This window comes from Crinia signifera, chromosome 4, assembly GCF_055691185.1.
Source record: "Crinia signifera chromosome 4, ASM5569118v1, whole genome shotgun sequence".
Classification (NCBI taxonomy): Eukaryota; Metazoa; Chordata; class Amphibia; order Anura; family Myobatrachidae; genus Crinia; species Crinia signifera.
In genome coordinates this window covers 227524232-227542440 of record NC_139220.1, presented here as the reverse complement: position 1 = coordinate 227542440, position 18209 = coordinate 227524232, and the positions used below count along the sequence as shown (strand labels likewise).

The 18209-nt window shown below is 42.4% G+C and overlaps 1 protein-coding gene across 1 annotated transcript in view; it reads right to left on the bottom strand.

Moving 5' to 3' along the window:
* The window catches only part of LOC146075056 (tropomodulin-2-like), a 62776-nt gene extending 44798 nt beyond the window's left edge, over positions 1 to 17978 (bottom strand). Inside the window, exons 1-2 of the mRNA XM_083183904.1 lie at positions 17851 to 17978; positions 4626 to 4785 (exon numbers count right to left, since the gene is read on the bottom strand). Of these exons, the coding sequence (XP_083040030.1) occupies positions 4626 to 4751 (126 nt within the window). The 5' untranslated portion in view covers positions 4752 to 4785; positions 17851 to 17978. The remainder of the gene's footprint in view (positions 1 to 4625; positions 4786 to 17850) is intronic.
* Positions 17979 to 18209: the final 231 nt, after the last annotated feature.

Below are 18209 nucleotides of genomic sequence, written 5' to 3'. Positions count from 1 at the left end.
GCTTTGTTCGGAAACCCGAGCGCGGCTGAACGTGGGAATCTGGCGTCGGATTCTCGTGAGACGCTGAGTCTATAAAAGCTCGGCGTCCCGAGAATTCGGCGCCATTTCACAGTCACGCTTCCAGCTGCACACAGCTCTGCGAAGCAGTAGGGTCTGGGTGTTGTGCAGGCTAGAGGGGTGTTGTGTCATAGTGTGCAGAGGGGTGCAGTGCAGTCAGTGCAGAGGGGTGCTGTTCAGTGAAGAGTGCAGACATAGGGGTGTTGTGCAGGGCAGACAGAGGGGTGTTGTGCAGTGCAGAGGGGTGTTGTGCAGTGCAGACTAGAGGGGTGTTTTGCAGTGCAGAGGGGTGCAGTGCAGACTAGAGGGGTTTGTGCATTGTGTAGAGGGGTGTTGTGCAGTAAAGAGGGGTTTGTGCTGTGCAGACTGCAGAGGGGTTTGTGTGCTGGGTTATATTATTTATATAATATACTTTATTATATTGTATTAATTATATTGTAGTAATTGTACACATGCAGGCTGTCAGTCAGCTTTTAATTTCTTTTATTTTTTTTCATTGTGTTTCTTTTTCATTTTTATTTTTCCAAAATATTGCAATAATTTGTCAAAGTTTACCAACTACGTCACAGTCCCTACACTGACCATACCTCCTAACATTAAGGATGTCCCGATTGGGACTCCTGTACGTGGCAAAAAGGGGCATGGCTTCAGCAAAAGGGGTCATGGAATGACATGATCGCGAGACATATCTCCCATTTCTCGTCACTGTTGGTGTATGCCCAACGCTCTGTGACCTGCTGGCCATGCCCCTAGTCCCTTTTCTCCCATGATTAGATGCTGTGCACATGCACAATTACTTTGGTACAAAAGTTGCAGCCTAATATCGCTGGTACATTAGTGAGCTACTAATGGTGTGTGCACTTACTACAATTTGCCATTCGATTTTGATTATTTAGTCAAAATTGAATCAGGATAACATAGACATCAAATGGAGATCGAACATGTTTTTAACCTTTCGAACCTGATTCGATGCCAATGCGCACTCCCATTCAGCTCAAATCAAATCGAATAGCCAAATAGACAGTGCAGAAATTACTATATAGTACAGTATAGCCGTTAACAACAGCGTTGAAGGTTTTTTTTGAAGGATTTCCAATTCACACTCATTTTACGACAATCCGCATCCATTCCCGGCAATGTGCAGACTTTCCGACACTCGACAATCTGTACATTGAATAACGACTGTCGATGTACTGTCGGATCAGAAAAAAAAATGACAGTCGGAATCCCAGATTGAATACCCCCCCTATGTCACATGACAATGTTCAGTCCCAGGCTATAGTTGGTGTGACCCTACTGTTCCCTGAGCCATAATGCTGACATGGGACACAGAGTTGAACAGATATATGGTTTTTCCATGGAACCTTAGCAAAATAGTGTTGGAAATCACAAAGTAACACACACAGTTTAGACACTGGCATATTTACAAAGGATGCAGTGAGGTCCACACCAAACATGCTCCACCCATGGACCCCAGGAATATTGCGCTGCAGCGATCCCGGGGTTTCACGCATGCAATACGAAAACATAGCTGCCTACCCTCCTGCATTCTGCAGGAGACTCCCTGAAATAGCAGCAATCTCCCTCTCTCCCTCATTAGTCTAGCAATCTCCCTTATTTCACCTAGCCCACATTACACTGTTACATTTTTTTTTTGGGGGGGGGGGGGGGGAGAATGAGAGATAGATACATTTACATTGAATCATCAGCACCATTTCCCAGCACTTTAGGAAGTGCTTTGGGTAAAGTTTACAGTAAGGAGTTGGACATTAGAAGACACAGAGGTGCACTATCACTTCAATTACAGAGCATCATCTCCCCCCCAAAAAAACACTTTCAGGTGAAAACACACAATATTCACAATTGTGACCTTGAAAACGGGTCAGTTATCAGGGATTTTTTTTTCTCCCGCCAAAGTCAGTAACTTTGCACTAGGACAAGCTCATACTCTTTTTACTATGCTAAAGTATATTAATGAACGGAGCTTCTTCATAGGTTTCATTATTTTCACCTAAAAAGTAAAAGTTTAGGTCTCTTGCCAGAACAGAAGATGTTTCTTACTCAGGTCAAGTCACAACTTTTCCACAATAGCCAATTTTGAATATCTCAATTTAAATGTTTTCACTCCGGCCTAGTGTACAACACCATACCTCCCAACTTGTGTCCGGATGAAATAGGGACACTCGCGCGGCAAAGCCGCGCGAGCGGCAGAAAAGGGGGCGGGCGTATGCAAATGAGGGTGCGGCTTATGCTAATTAGCCGCGACCTCAATTTCATACGAGAATAGACGCTGTGCGCATGCGCACAGCGTCTATTCTACTAGATTGTGGGGTCTCCTAACTGCCACCCCCCCGCAGCAGGACAATGCCTGCCGCGGGTGGGACAGCGGGACAGGACCCGAAAATCGGGACTGTCCCTCCAAAATCGTGACAGTTGGGAGGTATGCAACACTGCTGACTATAGAGGAAGGGACCCAGATGGAGCCTGCACCTAGGCCTCTGTCTATCTAGAAGCACCTGCAGGACAAGACACATGCTACTGGAGAACATCAAAGAACAAAATAGCACAGGTACAAAATGATCCAAAGATTTAGGGTTACAGGATTGGCAGGGTTTGATCAGTAAACAAGCCGGGTCAGCAGCAGTGGAGAATGCAAGTAATAAAGAATACAGCTCAAATGACTAAATAAACCTGATGTTTGGCAGTGCAAACTTTTAGACATCAGCAGATGTGGGCAGCTACTGGAACAAAATAAAAGTAGCTGCAGAGAATACTGAATTGAAGATCTCTTAACGAAATAACCCTGTAAGAAGGGATGTAGATGGGTAAAGAAACTTTAAAATAATCAGCTGCCATAAGGCTGACATTTAGAGAAACATTAGTAAGATTTAGCACAGGAGCGGTAGAGGTGTTCTTCACCAATTACAGTAGGATTTGGACACTCTTTATTTTTTGGTGATAGATGTAATGGGAGTAGTAATGCTCAAGTACATTTTTAACTATTAGTTTAATATCTCAACTCTTAATAAATCCCTAAAAAACACTTCAAATCTCACAGACAGATCATGGCCTGGTCAGTAATTGAGACACACTTAAAATTACTGAAAAACACATTCCTATAACTTGGCATATAAGATATAAGATTATCTCCTGATGCCATTGTAAAACAGATGTGACACGTGAGTCCCTTGCAATGGCGTTACTGGCCCAGGAGGCTAGTTCCAGAGAGAGATTTACATTAATAGCTGCTGGAGATTTAAAAAGATGATGATAAAGAGCTGAAGCGTTTTATAGTCTGACATGACACAAGATATTGGGCCTGGTGTTAGCATACAAATGCAATTGCGATATCAAGGGCTACGGAGTTGCTAATATCAGCAAGTGAAGCTGCTGTTCAGACATGAAAATAGGCGCAACCCCAGAGACATTGCAATCTCATTTGCAACTGCGTACATGGGGTCTGATTCAGACCTAGAGTGAAATCCCGCCTTGCAAATGAATGAGCATGCTGTGCGTATGGATCTGTACGGCTACACATCCATTTGTAGCTGTATGAAAATGTAAAAAATACATTGTAACACTCACCATCGAATTATTTGTACATGCCGCGTATCCCTAGACTTACTCAACAGTGCGATGGATAAAGGTATATCCGGCCTGGGGCTGACATCACACACCCTCCCCTAAAACGGTCAGGCATGCCTAGTGTTTTTACGGACACTCCCACAAGCCTACTTCCTGTCAATCACCTTGCAAACATCTTGCGTTTAGAAAAAGTTGCAGGACTTCATCACATGATGGCCTTGTGCACGGGTACTGTGAACCGCACACATGCTCAGTGTATCGATACTCAGTCGCTGTGTGCAGGCGCACTTGCACGTTCAAGATCCTGCCTGGCACCATTATCAGAGTCTGCCTGGAACGCCCGGGACATCAGTGTATTACAGGCTCAGGCAGGTCGGATTCATATTAAGTTACTGCGCTGGTGAGTAATGGCCGCTGGGTGTGCCAGAGGTGCATTGCGGGTCCGGGCCAGCATGCGTTGCGTCATGACGGCACCGCAGGCCTGCCCGCTGAGGGCTGACTCCAATGCTTCTCCTTTAGCAGTGTAGCGCTACCCCTCCCCTGCTTCCCCCTGCTTTCTTGCAGCCTGAGTCAGACTCAGGAGGACAGACATCATCAAAGCAGCAAGGTGAGAGTGTGTATGTGGCACTACAGTGTGTGGCATTATCTTTAACAGGCAATATGGTGTGAGGCGTTATGTGTAACAGGAATAACATTGTGTGGCATTATGTGCAATGGGCATTACGGTGTGTGGCAGCATGTGTAATGTAAGTGTGCAGAATTATGTATAACGGGCATTACATTGTTAGGCATTATGTGTAATGGGCCACACCTCCTCCCAAAAGGGCATGCCCCTTTTCACAAGGCCACACATCTTCAGCAGGCGTGATCATACAGCAGAAAAAAAAATCGGCACCTCTGCACACAAATGGCTATCCCAAACTTGACAAACTACCCGCTTTTGAATGACACTGGATGTCACCTTTCCATTACACATACTGTACCTCGGGATCAAGTTCATCTAGTACGTTCTCCAGCTGTTTTAATTCATCTTCAGACAGTTTGTTAAGGATTTCATCCTCATTTATATTCTTGTACTTGTCAAAGTCTTTTCGAAACGGCAGTGACATGTCTATACGATCCTTATCTCTTTTCTTCCAACTCCTGTTATAAGAAAATAAAACCACAAGCAGATGTTATATTGTAACAGTACTTAAGACTGTAATTTACTTTTACACTAAATGATATCTTTAGAGACAAAGACATATATATATATATATATATATATATATATATATATATATATATATATATATATATATATATATATATATATATATAAGTCCAGGTGTACCAGACGGTACACGGGCGGCACTCAATGGATTTTCACAAAAAACAATAAGAAACTGCAGACCACTCCACAGTTAAGGTGGATATATATATATATATATAGACTCCGGATTTAGACTCTGCATTAACAAACAGCCTCAGATCGCCACTGACCTACTGAACTGGAAAGAATAGAAAGGACACCCTCATTATATCATCATTCTACTTCTTGCCAGTTTTACTATCATCTTGAAATGACTGTACAGATTATGAAGATGAAGCAGACCGTAACATGGCACACTGAGAAACAGTGACTTATACAAGAAACGAACGGTACCTGAATTGGTTGAATTATTATTATTTTTTTTTAGATTTCTTGAGGGATGCTTACATTAAGAAAAATCTGATAATTTTTTATTTTATTTTAAATATCATGAAAAATATGCTAAGTGCTGGTAGGAAACCACCTGCTCACACAGGTCACCACCCCCTTTGCAGGGCAAATTCACCTGCAAGGCTGCGAATGGATGTTTTGCATAAACATCCATTTGCAACCTATGGGGCGACACCTCGATTCGATGGTCACTCTCATGTGTCTTAGGTTTACATGTGTCCTGGAGGGGAACATAGCGGGCAGCTGACACCCGGCGATGTCAGCTGCCTGTCCGCCATCAGTCCATTAGCATGAGAACACCAGCATTTTCATGGGAATGCCCATGGAACGCTGGGCATTCCTATGGACGCGACTACCCGCCGCCGCCCCATGCCGCACTCTTTGCGCCGTGGCAGCTCACGCCCGGCTCATGCGCAAAAGTGCGCATGGGCAGGAACAAAACATTGTGCACTGTTGCAAATTCACAAGAAAAAGGTCTTAAGTGTATAGGTTATTAGCTTAGTAACCAGGTCCTTTGAATCGTCAGGATATCTGGTTTAGGGACTGTAAAAAAACTTTTTGGATTTGATTGATGGCTAAGGTATTGATAGCTGTAAATTGTAATATGCATTTAAGCACCTAAGGAAATCATACTGTCTACACCGGTGGAGCAGGACAAAACATGGTAGGTATTTGTATGCTTCAGACTGACAACAGATCCTGATATGCAGCGTTCAGTGTCATCAGATTAGCCTTATTGTTTTGTATGAGATTTTCATTAAATATATGTAATATGTGGTGCTTCTGAACTTTTCTTCTGAGCATTGAAGATAACTTCTGGAGAAAGTTGGGAGATCATGTGGTCCCTAAAATATTCTGAATCAGGTAAGCTTTATATAATTAGGTTTTTGGTACAGGGCCAATTTGGCATCACTTAAATATATATTTTGTTCACATTGATGTGTATTTTGAAATGTACACAAGAAGGCACCTGTTCCTTTGTTAGTTTTTTTCACCTACAACTGGGTATACAAGTTGGGTCATCCTCCACACACACACACACACACACACACACACACACACACACACACACACACACACACACACACACACACACAATAATCCAAAAGAATGAACATCAATCTGGATGCATATATTTAAATCAAAATCATGTGACATAAGTCTATGTTCCAGGGCTCCCGCCCATTACTCAGGACACACGAAGGAGTGGAAGCACAAAAATGTAGGCTTCTAAATACACATGACTTTGATTCTTCTTTTGGGTTGGTCTGTTTACTGCTGATCAGGCAAAAGGCTAGTTGTACATTTATGGGAGTGCAGACAGATTTGGACATCTTCTCTCTCTCTATAAAGTTTTGGGGTCAGTTCTAGTCCGAATGATGTGAATAGCGCTGGCCAAAGAGTGAGCTCCTGGCACTATTCTAATTACAACGCCAACTTATGTATTTCTTTTAGGGGTGTGAGCAGAAATCTGACAAAACTAGGGCCGCGATGCTGTCTTGTATCGGAAAATGCCGGTACTCCTGAGTAAACCCCCGCGAGTACCAGCCTAGTGGAGTAATGGCATAGCCAATTATACATTTTAGTACATTATAAATGATCCTTTAATAATATCAAGGTACATATAATAACAAATCATGAGAACTGTAACAATAAAGATCAGTAAAACATTATAAAATGATTCAGTCGACTTGCTAAATATAAACAATATATACTTTCAGGGACAGCAACTTTCACAAATTTTTGTGACCATAAAAAGTTCTTTTTGTGGCTGGACTGTTTATTTTAGTATTAACGTTAACCAAAGTAAGTTAGCAGTGAATGTAAAAACGTAATCACATGACAATTTTTTCCCATCAGCTCACCAGACTGCTGCCGCACTGTGTAATGTGTTCTGGGTATGAGAATATGATGGAGACCTGAGTGTTATTTTTAGACCAAGAGACAGAAAGTAATATATTCCAAGACAAAAGGAAGCTATTTTTAGCTCACCATGCTTAAATAAACTGGAGATTACTGAAAGGATACTCTGATGCCACTAAGCCTATTACAAGTCTCAACAATAAATGACAGGTTCAAGTTCAGTACATGGGACCCCCTGGGTTAGCATGACTGAACTGCTCCAGAACATCAATAAATTTGTTCAGAACCATAAAACGCATACTCCCTTGGGCTCGCTTTGCTCACCACCTTTCCCAATAGATGTTTACTTGCATAGAGTTCTATTTCAGCTTAGCTATGCCAGCCCAGGGGTCCCGTGTTCTGAACTTAGGCCCAAATACCGTGGAAACAATTGTAGCGATTTTATTTTCTGTTATAGTATATTTTCGACATAATAGATTTAAAATAAGATTCACATATGGAAATGTTCTGCAGGAAGATGTATTAAGTGGAATATTTGATGCGAAAAACAGCAAAAAACGCTGATTTTGCTGTGAAATCGCACATTCTGAAAGTGCGATTTTTAGTCGCGCCGGAACTCGCATCCAGATGTTTTCCCATTGAAAAGTATACAATTCGCATATTTAATGAGATGCGAAATCGGGAAAATGTGTATAAAATTTGCCACATATGTAGACCAGGTTCTGACAGGCAAATTGGGCAGAACCCTGCCCAGATCATTGCGATCTGTGCATGGTGCTGTGTAAAAAAATATGTAAAAGTGTTGTTTATTTTTTTTTTTTAAATGGCGTGAGGCTCCCCCTCCTGAGCATAACCAGCCCCGGGCTCATTGAGCCAGACCTGGTTCCAATAATACGGGAGACAAAAAATCTGGGGTCCCCCGTATTTTGAAACCAGCACCGGGCTCAAACAGCCCGCGGTGTCATGCCACAGCCGGGGGACACTTTTTACATAAGGTCCCCCGGCCAAAACATGAGCACCGTGGCTGGTCAGCCTTGAACGGGGTACTTGGAGGAGTAGGGACCGCCCCAATAAAGGGGTTCCCCCCAGGCTTCACCCGTCCAGGGCTGAAGCCTGGAGCTGTCACCGGCATCCGTGGCCATCAGACGCCGGCTTTATAGGGTTAAATCACACATTACTAACATTGCTTTATGCAGGTGAACAACAAGTGCCAGCAGACCTCACCCGCATGCTTGGACTTGGAGAACCACAATGGGCCCGCTGGGACTTGTAGTTAAAATAAAACACACACACACACACAGAAAAGTATAACTTTATTACACACACAACCACACACCTCACTTTTACACCAACATACTTACCAATCCAGGGTCCAGTGCTGGTCTCTGTGCTGCAGAGTCAGCTCACCCCGCACTGACAGCGGGGTGAGCCGGCTTTCTCCTGCGCAGCTAACACCTTCTGTAGCGCTGTCCCAGGAATCGAGTGTACACGCTCAATAATATCGGTAAACAATATTGTCCAGTGATGTCACTGGGGCCCGTTGAACATGGCTATATGGCCAAACTCGACCTGCGCTTAGCAGATGGAGGGAGTTGTTAATGATGCTCGGGGGGGGGGGGGGGGGGGGGCATTGTTAACGATATTAAGTGTACACACTAGATTTAAAAAATAAAATAAAATTTGATCAGAAGGGCCCTTCTGAGTGACATCTATTAATTTCTCATCTAGTGTGTACGGACGGGGCTTTACTGATTTTCGGAAAACTAGACGGCCTCATTGGGAATAATGAATGGGACTAATTATGTATAATTTTCAACAGCATACAGCATACATACTAATGACACACAAATATTTAAAAATTAGTATAAAACAGACATGCAGGAAATGCCACTGCAATATAAATACCATTACTAATATTTACTGAAGTTCACTTTAAATACAACTGCAAGTAACCCATATAAAGTAATACAACAAAACTTTTCTTAAAGGTAAAGAAATAATGTGTATGTCAAGACTGACTTCAAATGAACCGGCTTTACAAATCAACCCCTACTTTAAGAATAATGCACCCACTGTCTTTCCTCATCTACTGTATCCATGGTGACTGTTCCGTGTGAAGAGGAAGCTATGTTCTCACACTTTGATTGGCAACACAACAATGGTTTGCAATGTCCCATACACACCAAAAGCAAGTGCTTGTGAGAGTATGTGGTCAGACAAAGCAATTATATAGAGAAAATGTAGTAAAAGGTAAAATACATAAACATTAAAAAAAAGCATAATATATAACACTTTTACCATTAGAACTATGTCTATTATTAATAAAGTTATTTCAGAAACTGACTTTGCATCCGTTCATCTACGGCACTTCTGTCTCAATACTTTCCTTATGTCTACATTTCTAAAACCACTTTTTTTTTTTATCCAGTTAATAGGTGGACCACTATTAGGAGGACTGCCAACAGGTCTACCACCACATGGTCGACACTCATTAGGTTGACCAGTACAAAAGGTCAACACGGTCAACAGGTAGACATTAAAAAGATCAACAGTGTTTAAGGTCAACAGCTACAAAAGGTTCAAGGTCCTCAAGACAATAGTTGGCGCAAGTTTTTTTCCAAATTTTTTCATCCTTCACCATCCACCACGTGGACTACGGTTATAAATAAACATGTGGTGAGCCCAGCAGTAGAACATGGAGACACCGTGCCCTAAGCATGGGGAGCGAAGGTGGTACACTAATTAGGGTTATTTGTGGTTTAACACTGGAAATTACACACAATTGGTGTCAATATTTTTTGTGTCGACAATTTTTATGTCTACCTTTTACTGTTAACCTTTTCAAGTGTATACCTTTTACACATTTGACCTATTGCCTCTGACATCACTTGCATGTCGACCAAATAGGGTTGAACTATTGACTGTCGACCTAGTATCCATCCGCACCCCTACTGGATGCCAATGATTTTCACGTAGACTAGTATATTAGAGGTCACACACTGCTGACCCATTAATTAAAATACAATTATAAACTAATGTATGCACAAAACCCTAAACCTGAATTTAGTTTTATCTGTTTCTGTAGCCACAGAAGTTAGGTTTTGTTAAAGAAATATATATTGCACAATGTTTTTTTTAGAGACTCTAGCTGGTGGAGTTTTAGGGGGGTATGCAATCCTCCACCGCTATTCCCGACGGGGAAAATAGCGGCGGGGCCCTATTCAATTTTTTAGAAGTTGTCGGACACGTTCTGCCAATAACGGCTGTGGACTGTCGTAATCCCAGCCGCAGATCGATAATCCACGGCCGTTTACGCAGACACGCCCACTTTTCACTGATCGGCAGGCGGGACATTGAATCCCGCCTGCTGATTTGCTGTCGGAAGCGGTCCACAGCCGTGATCCAGGATTGCATACCCTTAGTTTCCAGTAAGCTTCAGTTCTGTCAGTTGCTTTATCCTGATCATTGTGTGTCAATTATTATTTCTAGTCACTGTTACAGAATGTCTTTCTCTATTTCTTGTATACTGTTTTAAAATACTAATAACAACCTCTAAGTAGCACTGAAATAGTCAAGTATATTTAGATGTTATGCTAACTGTATGTTGCAATGGTTCCTGCATTGTGATTGGTGAATACGTGACCGCAGACTGCCTATGATCTGTAAACTGGAAATGAACACTGCACATGTTGTACATGAGATGATTTGTTTGGGGTCTGTGTAAAGCCTGTGACTTCTTCAACAAGATCTTTGTGCTTACTGGTCCAGTCAAAACAATCATGTTACTGTTGGGAGGGCTGAAGACAATACTTCTATATAACATGCTAGGATATGAGTAAAATGTCACATCATATGCTGTGGCCCTTTATCATTTAAGACCAAACAACGCGAAAATATGTCTTAATAAAACAACAAACTTATTGCCATCAGACATAGGCAGTGTACTTTCATGATAAACATAATCATTATTATAGATGATTATATGGAGTATTATAGAAAAGGAGAGAACTACAGAGTCTCACATGTTCACAAACCGAAAGGGAATTACTAATTAACCAGGCCTGGGCTAATTGGAGTGCTGTGGACAAAGATATATAGTCCAGAGCATGGCGATGTGCACAGTATGTTTTCATTTGTGTGTGTGTGTGTGTGTGTGTGTGTGGGGCGAGGTGGGGCACGGCTCCTATATTTACTCACACCCAGGGGTGTAACTAGATATTCGTAGGCTCCATAGCAACTGATGGTGATAAATGTATGTAAAACATATTACTTAGACAGTAAAGATGGGCCACCTTCAGCTCTGGGCCCCATAGCAGCTGCTTCCCTTGCACCTATGGTAGTTACGCCCTTGCTCGCACCTCCAGTGCACAGGCCCCCGTTCAGCTCTTGGCGACCCTGGTAATAACTTTACATGGCAAATGCTTTTGGACTAAACCATTTATTTTTGGTCTTCCAATTAAGTCAATTATCCTATCTTTTGTAATTAGACAAAATCAAAGTAACAGTACAAATCCTCGTATTAAATCTCAGGTACGTAGCCCTGCTCCTACTGTTCTCTTTCACATTCCACATACATCAATCATGTAATTGTTCCCAGTAGTTTACAGCTGACTCCTTGACCCTGTTATGAATCATTTTTGCTAGCAATGACCTTGTTACAGATGCCACCTCATGCAATCTCTTCATTTGCAAAAGAGTTGGAGTTCTTTGAAGTCATTCAGGATAATCAGGTAAGGTCATACAATGATCTCACTTCCAATTACATTTTTAATTAAAAAAATGAGGTATTATTTTAAATAGTACACTAATTATTCCACAGTTACATAACTATATAAAATATGTAATGGCTTAAAGGGGAATTGTTACTTCTTTAATTGTATAAAGGAAGAATGCAGAATTCTTTCCTGCCAAGTAATGTGTCAGAGAAGCCCACTGGAGCCTTTGCAACTGCCCACTGCTGTGTACACATTTGCAGCATTGACAATGATTCAGAAAACATTGACTCCTTGAGACCACTTGGCTATCCCTGCCCCTGTGGAGCTTATACACTATTAGGGATCATTTTAACAAAAGCCAATTAACATGCCAGTATGCTTTTGGATTGTGGAAGGAAACTGGAAAACCCAGAGGATACCCATGAAACCAAAAGAAGAACTGAACCTAAGAAATCAGTGCTGCGAGGGTCCATGTCAGCCATGCTGCCTGTGCACCATATTGTAACGGAAACCCTTTTCCCTATCTCTAATGGGAGAATATAGTGTAGAGAGCTATTTATGCTGCTTTCACTTCACACTGGGACTTTGAAACAATTCAGTTTCACATCCCCACAGCGAACCGACATTATTGCCGGATTGCTGACGTCATCCGGGGCACGGCGGAGAGTCGGTGCGTTATTGGGGGTGGAGGCAGCGCTTAGAGCTGGCGCTGCTCCAATCGCTACCTCCTCCATAGTGTGAATGGGAAACGGGTTGCTCGACCCATTTAACCCGTTCACACCGCCAAGCAACGCGGCAACGAACCGGTAAGAACTCTGCTTTCTTAATGGTTCTTATTGCCGTGTTGTTACCCATTTTCGGGACACGGTAACCCCTTTCACATCGCACTAATTTATCGGGTCAAACCGGCTTGTACCCGGTTATTACTTGTGATGTGAAAGGGGTATTAGTGACATGCATACAGTACATTACAGCAGTAAAGAGAGAGTGGATCAGTGCAGTTGACATTAGTCTATCACACAATTAATTGAACTTGAAGCTCATTGAGTATGGTATATATAATCTTATACAATTATAGCATGCACTTCAGGTACTGTCATGTATGAATGTAAAGCCAGAACAATGCTATAATATGGCTGTGTCAATAAAATATAAATGAACTAATATAGTTTCTCAGATGCCTGTCAAGCAGTTCCAGGAAATTGAAAATAACAATACATCCTCAACACTGTACAACGTGATGGAGAACACTGCAATGCCAAGCACAACTTGTAAAACAGACATGCTTCCATGTATGGTATGGATAATGTACTTATATTGATTTTTCCTAAACAGACAACAAAAGCCAATGGCATTAGTACATAAAAGCATCACTTGTGCATAAGGGATGACTTTCAAATCGCCATTAGCACATCCCAGCAGTTACGTATCTACAAAGGAGTTGTGCAGAAAGGTCATTCTGACATCAGCATATTTAAGTGATAACACTGGGGGATTCCTTTGGTGCAGAAATACCCAAAGGGCATTTATGAAGTGTACAATACTTAATTTCCAACAGTCCCAATTTGAGGGTGCCTCACGTCAGTTGACAAATGTGCCCCACCAGCGAGTGCCGCTGAAGATCGTAAAAATAGAGGTGTGCTTTTCGGGAAAAGTGGGATAGTGGCAGCGCATCTTTAATGAAGTAAATGTATGCCCTGGGTCATCAATTATGGCCCTATCATGTAATGAAGCCATGCCTCCAGCATCCTAAATTACAATGTAAATCAGCAACACTGAAAGACTGAGATCCTAGAAACATAAGTAGCATGTTTCTTGTTACAGAGTTGGAGCTTTTGCAGGCTCTAAAAATTGCTACATTAGAGTTTCATGCTAAGGTGACAATGGAAATAAAGTCCCAGGAGAGTCCAGTGATAACACCAATCTGAAGTATTTTCAGAGCAGAAATGAAAAATATACGCAGCATCAAATACAACATTTTATATATTATGTATATTATGTATATGATGGGAATATATATGGGAAATCTCTGATGTCTCCCTGCAGTAGTTTCATCTTGATTATTGTGAATTGAGCTTAGTGACCATAAGCATATGTCCCAGCTGCTTTGACTTCAGCAGGGAACTGTCCTGCAGGAAATTGGGAGAAATGTCTCCTCTCACAGTGGCTAGTAGTAGGTGCTGCAAGGCCATTGCCTCAAACACACATAGCAGTCCCAGGGTGCTCTATGGGGCAGGCCTCGGTGAATACACACGGTGCAAGTTGAGCTTCTGATTTTGACTCTATAGTCAAAATCGGAAAGAAAAGTTAGCACAAATCACAGTGTGTATACAGCTTGCGATTCCGATGCATGCCATCATTGGATCGGCATCGCAAGAAAAAATAGACTGTGCAGGAAAGCCAATTTTGACTATATTGTATACAGCGCATGGTTCCAGTATAGTCAAAATAGGCCATAGTCAAAATCGCAAGTAAGTATAGTGAAAATCTCAAGGAAATAAAGTCAAGATTATATAGTTCAAGGGAAATTGCCGTCAAAATTGTCCATAGCCAAAATCATATCCTGTGTATGCATGCAAAGCTGTCTACTGCTTTAGAAATTTCAACTGTTGGTGTTTGGATTGCCAATAAACTGTATTATTAAAATACACCTGTCATTTCTAATTGTGTTTGTTGTGTTCTAATGTTGTTTGTTCAAGTAATGTTTTGTTTCATGATCTGTTTTACAATATGTTATCCCCATTGTTGCCATTATTTAAATTCATGGCTAAAGCTAGTGGCTGTAATCAGAGCCGGATTAAGCCCTCCCGGGGCCCGGGACAATATTACACTGTCAAAACACAGAGTAAAAGCAGTATAAACTTGGTTAATGGTCAACTGGGGGGGGGGGGGGGGGTTAAATATAAACACACACATATATTTATATATATATATATATCCTCAGCGCTGCCTCTGATTAAAAACCCTCCCATGACAAGGCAGCTGCTGCTGCTATCCTTCATGGGCCTGAGAAGCATATGATGAGCTCAGCACAAGCCTCTCACCCTCTGATCTCTTGTGCAAAGTGTTATGGGACTTAATCAACTCCCAGTAATGCATTGCACACTTGTCAATCACAGGGGGCCCCTAAATAGAGGGGGCCCAGGGGTACTGACCCCCTGTGCCCCCATTATAATCCGGCCCTGGCTGTAATATTCAAAATAAAAATAAAAATGTGATAAGAATAAACAGAACTATAATACTGACGATAGAGATGGTTCCTGGCACTGCTTTTTTGTAGTGAATAGAGAATTAACAGAATGGTAAATCTTTATGTAACATTTTAGAAGAGATGGCTTTAGTTGGAGGGTATGCTGATACATATAGTGCCAATATTGGGAGATCATGGGTGCCTCGGGTTGGGATCATTGGGTCGACCTAATGATGGTCAACAGTCATTAGGTCGACACTGTTGGGTCGACATACTGCAAGGTCCACAGGTGTCTAGGTCGACATGGCACAAGGTCCACAGGTGTCTAGGTTGACATGAGACAAGTTCAACGGGTGTCTAGGTCGACACATGTGTTAGGTTGACATGGGTTAGATCGACAGTCAAAAGGTCGACATGGAGTTTTTCACTGTTTTTTTACCGAATGTCGACACAGTCGACATGGACACTGTTTTACATGCACGGCGTCTCCTCGTAGGGCTCGCTGTGCTTGCCATGCTTCGGGCTCGGTGCTTTGCTGCATTTGCCACACTATTTTATTCTCCCACCACACCCTAGTAGGTAGGGCATGAAATACCGCCTGTCAGCACGTCGGCTCAAAAAAACAGTGAAAAACCCAATGTTGACCTTTTGACTGTCGACCTAACACATGTGTCGACCTTGCAGTATGTTGACCCAACGGTGTCGACATTTTGACTGTCGAACATCATTAGGTCGACCAACCGACCGTATCCTAGTGCCTCCACATGACCCAAAGTAGGTGCTATTATCATGAAGTGTTGGACCACCTGAGCAGAGACACCTTGCTGTGGCTTGCGGCTTACCAGGGCTGCCATCAGGAATTTCGTAGCCCAGGACTCATTTCCAGTAGGGGGCCTCCCCTCCTTACCTGACTTACCATAACCCGGCTCCTGCTCCCCTTCCGCTGAGCTGCAGCCTGGAGGTCCCGGAGTGCAGGCTTCTTTTCAACTTGGGATGCCGGTGGCCAATTAAAATGCAGCACTGGCTGGTGAGCCAATCAGAGCTCACGTACCAGCAACCGCTCTGATTGGCTGTCAGTGCGTGAACTCTGATTGGCTCAAAAGCGGTGCTGCATTTTAATTGGCCGCTGGTGTCCTGGGTTGAATAAGCCTGTGCTCTGGGACCTGCTTTGTTCAGCGCACTGAGCGCAGCACAGCGGAGGCAGTCTGGGGGGTTGCGGTGAGCAAAATGAGCTGCCTGGGCCCGGGACAGCTGTACCCACAGCATCCCCCTATCGCCGGCCCTGCGGCTTACCATACATTTGCAATGTATCTGACATCTCTGCATTTCTATTACCATGTAGCATGAAGGTCTTTAGCTTGTCTATTATGAAGTGGATCAGATGTAAAATGACACATATAATGGGGCAGATGTATTAAGCATTAATAAGAGATAAATGCAAGTGTGATAAGGAGAGATAAACGTCCAGCCAATCACCTGCTAACTGACATGTTACAGCCTGTGTTTGAAAAAAGTCAGTAAGGAGCTGATTGGCTGGACATTTATCTCTCCTTATCACCCTTGTATTTATCTCTTGTTAAGGCTTAATACATCTGCCCCATTTTCACATAAAGCACGAAAACTGCAGGTGCCTAAAGTGTGGTATATGACCTATAAAGTCCCCAATACACTATGCGACTTCTCTGAATGGACCACCCTGGCAGATTCCCAGATGGCAGGATCGCATACAATACATAATATGCAGTCCTTTTGCATACGATGTATCGTATGCAAACCCAGCAAGGATTGTGGGATCTTACACAACTATAGTGCAGGCCTCGGGCATCGGATTGGAATCGGAGGTGTGATTTGACACTTTCTTATTCGATTTATCATATCGATCCGTCAGAATCGGATGAACAGCTCAGAAATCGCAAAATGTCCTAAATTCCATGGCACAGTTTTACAGATTCCATAATCAAAAACTACTTTTCTGTAAAGCAGTGAGGAGTATGCTGACACATCTTAATACAAGATTCCAAAAGTAAAAACAAATAGGATTCACAAATATTATACAAGAGCAGAAAAATGAATTATTCCTCCAGAAATCACTGCACTGCTAATATGTTTGTACTGAATACATTGAGGCAAATGGTTACAGGGAAGGACATATACCACACAATAATCATGTTGCTGCTTACTGTAGCACCATGAGCAATATACACCCATTATGAAGTACACCCAATACATCACCTGTTCACTTTGGCATGCTGGTAATGTGCTAGACTTTCAAAGCAAGGGGAGAATGTTTAAATCGCAAATCAATTAATATTTTCTCACCTTAGGTGGTATATTAAATAGAACAACCTATGACATGCAAGGAAAACTAAATTATAAATACCAAAGTAGACTACTCATTTATTGCAGCGTAAGATGAGCACAACACACACACCCAGTTCTCATCATGCACCAGCACATCACTGGTCTATTACAAGCATCAGTGCTGTGACAATCCTCACTCATATACAATAAATCTGATTTATTGACCACTCCTGTTTCTAGACACACAAGGATTATTGCCATAATTATTATCTTGCAGCACCACGGTCAGCCATCTGGACCCTGCGTAAAACTGCTGATCCATGCCTGTACACAATGCAGAGATTACACAGACTGCATAGTGTCGCTGACATTTGCATTTATTTCAGTCAATTAGTATCCACAGGAATTGCATGTTATTAAAGCATCATTGTTCTTACCCTTCAGCAGCCTCCCTCCTCTCTGATCCTCTCTGTCTGTATATGAGTGTGTGTGATTTCCAGCTAGGGTACCGTTTCTATCCGCCGAGCCCATAGATGGGGCTGTCGCTGCAGCCAGTACCAAGAAGATGGCAAAAGGCACTTTTCAAGTCAGTACTATGCAGCGGCCATATTTACTTAGGGCACGAGCGAACCTTCGAAAAGCTGTTTCTAATTTCGTTATATATAGAGAGAGGTTCCTTTTGTGACTCACACGAAGTCTCACATGCGACTCACACGAAGAAGCATTAAAGTAGGGTGGTTGTAGTAATACAGTATATATATATATATATATATAAACGTGGAAGGGCCATAAGCTT